The 4,893-nt window shown below is 47.2% G+C and overlaps 1 protein-coding gene across 1 annotated transcript; it reads right to left on the minus strand.

The window, feature by feature from the left end:
- Positions 1-914: 914 nt before the first annotated feature.
- Positions 915-3,908, minus strand: hry (bHLH transcriptional repressor hairy). Its single transcript, XM_018027522.2, has 3 exons — positions 3,365-3,908; positions 2,875-2,970; positions 915-2,655 (listed from the first exon to the last, which is right to left on the minus strand). The coding sequence occupies exons 1-3, from the start codon at positions 3,515-3,517 to the stop codon at positions 1,819-1,821; spliced, it is 1,086 nt and encodes a 361-aa protein (XP_017883011.1). The 5' UTR covers positions 3,518-3,908; the 3' UTR covers positions 915-1,818.
- Positions 3,909-4,893: the final 985 nt, after the last annotated feature.

Raw genomic sequence — 4,893 nt, forward strand, 5'->3', positions numbered from 1 at the left:
AAATATTTTTAGCGACACGCGTCGCGTCGCCGCGGCGCAAACATCGGCTAAATCTAGGAATTTCCAAACCGGAAGCAGTCTCGCCGGAAAACTACTCATCGAGTTCAAGAGAAAATCCAAAGCAAATAAGTTAGTTATTTTCTAGGGATAGTGCCACCTCGAGATTAGATCTTTTGTTGCCTGATAAATTCCTAAATCGATATGAAAGATACTTTTCTTTCCTTTTTCTACTCTACCTATATCTCTATCTAGAACTGATCTACAATCCTATCAGAAATCGCTCGATCGAGGCCTGAACGCCCTCTCTTGTCCCGAAAGTACGAAAAGGGCATCGGTTCCGGAGGCTGAAGTTGAAGGGCCTCACAGTGTTCAAGGGCCCACCGCCAGGAGGCAGCAGACTCTGGTGAATGCACGCTTTCGATCTGACTCGGTGGGGGTTCCGGATTTTCGGTCTCTTGTTCGGTATAAAAGCCACGAAGGGGATCCCGAATCCGGTTTAGCGCTGGCAAACCAAAAGACGACATCCTTTAGATGGCAGCATCTCAGCGTAAATCCCAAGATACACTCACTCGCGATCAGTCTGCATTTGGACTTGCAGCAGCGCGCATGGTGCATCTAGCATCCTTGGGAAGGCACATCTGAAGTGCTCGAATTACTCTTCTATGCATGTTACTATTCTGCATTCTCAATTCTTTTTATAGTCCTGACTATCAATCTGATTAAATGAAGTAAGATCAATTTTTATTCGCCACTTGTCACATGTTAATGGAAATAGTCAATCATGAATTACTGAAACTAGAGTTAGAAATCCGAAGAGCACAAAAGACTGATATAAAGGCAGCAAACATAGATAATATATTTAAAGGGGATGTAATTATGATACGGGTACGAGGAGTGGAAAAAATGAGACCAGATTTTAGTTTTGACAAAGAGATCAATATTTATTTGATGCTCTTGCATTGATAAGCGTCGATCTTTTCTATTCTCACAGTAGAGAGGAATTATAAATTTCATTTCTCTGCACTCGATATAAATATAAATTACATTGATCATACACGCTTGGGTACTCAGACATTCTCCATTCACTCTTATCTCGCATACAGACTTAATTACGTTACAAACTAGGCGTCTCGCGGTTAGTTTTACAAAGGTTCCTCGTACTCTTACAACCACGTTACCCGACAAAAAACACTCGCAGGGGCGTTTTCTTTTATGTACAAGAAACAGAATGGAAGACCTCGGTGATTCTTGTTGCGTAAGGCACTTAAAATACGATATTCGTCTAACGATATGTACAAAGGAAAAACGAAAGTCAAAGTATGATATAGAACGTTAAGACATCGAACGGAAAGGAAATTAAAGGTACGAATTGACGATGAAATGGAAAGACGTAACGAGAAAACAGGTTTCTCGTGAACGTGAACGATAGTTCATCTTCGAATCAGGGTTACTGACGAATACGGCTTAACAATAAAATAGAATAATATTTACAAGGCACTGTATAAGGCACTGCCTCATAGGCTACTGGCCGACTGCACGCACTCGGGAAATATCGAACTCTCACGACTCCCTTTCGGAGACAAGATCTCCTAACGGACAGGACACCTTTCACCCTAACAAAAAAAGCACGACTTCTAAAACGCGATACGCAAGGAACAATGGATCCGCGTACTGCGGGATTCTTTGTCGAACGGAACTAACAAATCACGTGTCTTCTTCCGCCGCAAGCGGCAAATTATCACTCGAGACTGCGTGTCTCTTTCACCCGCGACTGTCAAAATTCTTTCTTCTCGACACAAAGTAAACGTTCTTTCTTTTTTACCACGGCCTCCATGGTTTGCCTTCGATCTCCGGTACAACGCTCTTTCTCATAACGAGAGCAAGAGGTTTCTGAAGAGGAGGACTGTACACACGTGGGTCGAATTCCGGATCACTGGTATATCCGTTAGCTGGCGAGGTGGCGACGTCTCTGTGGCTATTTCCAGTGCTGAAGCCGGACGATTGCTCGCGGAAAGACGCTGGTGGTGCTTCGAAGGCCACCGGGCTCGCAGCCGATGTGGACGTTGAGCTCGCGGAGGATGAGGACGAGGACGCTGACGCAGTGCTGGCCGTTCTCTGAGGAATCGGGATGAGCGTCGGCATAGGCGAGGAAGGAGCTGGGGATGTAGCCGGCGACATAATCGGTGTCGCTTTCGCACCGGCTGGAAGTACCAAAGCGATGTCTCCGTTCGGTAATCTGGTCGGGACCAATTGAAGTCCCGTGCCGTTTGCGTTCGTGAAGAAGATCCCGTTCGATTGTTGAACCTGGATCCTCGGCGTGGCATCCACTTGAGGCAGAATGTGCACTTGCAGCTGTGCGGTCGGTGGCGCCGGTTGAACGGGCTGCTGATTTGTCGTCTGCGTGTTGTTGTTGCTGCTCTCGACCGGTCCAAGGCAGGAGGCCAAGTGGGCCATCAAACGTCTCTTCACCGAGGCGTCCAGCCCGGGAAACCTGCCAACCTCACTGGCACATTCCGTGAAACCGGCGCGGAATTTGTTCAACACGTTCGGATCGGTCGCTGCGGCTAGGGCAACCTGTTGACGCTGGAGGGTCTCCAGATGTTTCACCGTCATCTCCAGAATATCCGCCTTCTCGAGCTTCGAATGCCTCGCTGGCTATAATCAGAAACGAGAACCGTCGATTATGCAAGAGTTCCGATTGAAATTAGGTTCGATTTGAAAAAAAGATTACGGTAAGAAATACGGGTAAGTTACACGAAATTAACGAATTTTCTATGAAAATTCCGAAATTATGAGTAGTAAAGGAATTTAACGATTGCAAATTTCAGTCTGGAAAAGTAAAAATAGAATCGAGCACGATATTCAGGTACTTACGTCTTTTTTCATGGCATCTAGTATGAGGGTCTTCAGGTCATTCAAGCAGTTGTTGATGCGGGCTCGTCGCCGTTTTTCCATAATCGGTTTATTGCTCTGTAACAAAAAAGGAATTCCCAGGTCAGGCACGTTGTCGAACTACTCCCACTAGTTGATCGTTCCTATGGATTTTTAGGAGGCCCGGGATCTCGGCTCAGTTACTGTTTCGAGTTTAAGAAATCCGAACATCATTTAAAAACCCATGTTTAAAACCCATTTAAAATTCCATGAATCCACGAAGTTATTAAAATGACTCGATGTCAGAAGCCTCTCAAAATATTTTGATTTTTCATAAGTATCTTAATTTCAGCATTATCTCTGAAATGTTGTTCGACAACTTCGAGCAGAAGACTTCACAGAAAATTAAATTATTTGGATCTCTCCGATTCCGAATTTTCGTGACAAATTTCAATCTCGTAAAATAAAGTGAAATCCAGGCGAAGACACTAACCCGTCGATTTTCTCCAGATCTTCTCGTGGTGGTGGTTGTGGCGGTGGTTTGCGCTGGGGGTTGTCCAGCCTCCTGGGGCACGTGTTGCGCCGGCGGAGTCGCACCGACGGTGACACCGCCAGTCGGCATCGTGGCACCCACTCCGGTCACCATCGTGTTCGATCAATTCTCGTATCACAGGTTTTTTAAATGGAAGTAAGACGGCAAATCGTTCGCACAATTTGCCGTTTCGTTACACTGCACTGGTAATCCAATGTAACCGATCGGCGTTGATCACTGAACGCCTGGCCAGACTGGTAATCCAAACGACTGGCCGGACGAAGTCGTAGAATTTATAAAGCGGGTGATGATCTATCTCGAATGAGAGAACGCAGTAAGTGAACGCAGGGTGTAAGTCTACCGCGTTCGTTGCTCCGCAGAACTCTCTTTCACTCGAACTTCCGACCACTCGGTACGGGCGCCAGAGTACGACTGACCGTACGAACCGACGAACGTCTTCTGTCGTCCCGTTCGAAGCGTGCCACTCGGTGGAATGCCCGATGGAGGCGCTGCCGCCTTAACGGGGGGGCAAAACGGCGATCAGCCGACGCAAGAGGGGATAGCGCGTGACGGTTTAACCTGGACTTCCCCACCACCACCCGAATTCCGACGATCGGACGACACCCGGTTGCCTTTAAGAGCCCCCACCCGAACTTCGAACCCCCTCCTGGGTTCTGGAACTGACGACCGTGCCGTGCTGCTGCCTCGCGCGAATCCCCACTCTAACAGACACCGACGGACTCTCGGACTTGAATCGATCGGATTTTTGTGCACTGTCATCGACTGTTTTTCCCTTTCTTCTCGTTATTCCCTCTTATTCCTTCCTATCATTCTTCTTTGGGAAAACTGCATCCTGCCGACCCAGTCCCAGTCTGATATTTTTTCTTGCAATTGCGCAGGGATATCCCGCGAAGGGAAACGGGAAGTTTTCGATTACTCAGAAACACAGGACTTACGGATGCATACAAAAGTATATTCGGAAATACATAATTGATTAACTAACAGATATTATATACTGACTTTTTATCATATGTTACAAACAAAATTTAGATAAGATTGAAAAAATTCCTAGAAGTGTTCAAGCGGAAGCTTGTTCCGTAAACTTCGCGGATGTAAATGGGTTCAAAACAGGCCAAGGATGTCTAAAGTAAAACTCGAAATTGCACGAGCATCGTAGACGATAAAGAACAAAGCCTGAATGCATGTATTTCCCACCGGTAGAGGTGATTAGTCTCGTGACGCGTATCGCGCGTCGAAAGGTCATTAGAACCGGCTGGCCGGATCAAGCCGCAGCGAAGGCGAAGGCAACGACGGTGGCGGCGGTGGCGGCGTCATCGTCGTCGTCGCCGCGATCGTGAAGTGGCGATGGTAATTTCTAGACGGGGACACGTGTGGAGTACTTACACATAGCTGATTGGTCGCGAACGTCATCGGGCTTATATCACGTACTTCGAAAATAGCCGAGTGCCACCGTGCGTCGAGCGCGGCGG

This window comes from Ceratina calcarata, unplaced genomic scaffold (assembly GCF_001652005.2).
Source record: "Ceratina calcarata isolate Rehan_Ccalc_2016 unplaced genomic scaffold, ASM165200v1 scaffold428.2, whole genome shotgun sequence".
NCBI classification, from domain to species: domain Eukaryota; kingdom Metazoa; phylum Arthropoda; class Insecta; order Hymenoptera; family Apidae; genus Ceratina; species Ceratina calcarata.

What these genes read in the sequence shown, in the direction of transcription:
- hry (XM_018027522.2), bottom strand. Translation starts at nt 3,517, where the DNA reads ATGGTGACCGGAGTGGGTGCCACGATGCCGACTGGCGGTGTCACCGTC. An exon ending in GATCTGGAGAAAATCGACGG is followed by an intron (nt 2,971 to 3,364) that starts GTTAGTGTCTTC and finishes TTTTTGTTACAG; the next exon opens with AGCAATAAACCGATTATGGA. An exon ending in TAGATGCCATGAAAAAAGAC is followed by an intron (nt 2,656 to 2,874) that starts GTAAGTACCTGA and finishes TTCTGATTATAG; the next exon opens with CCAGCGAGGCATTCGAAGCT.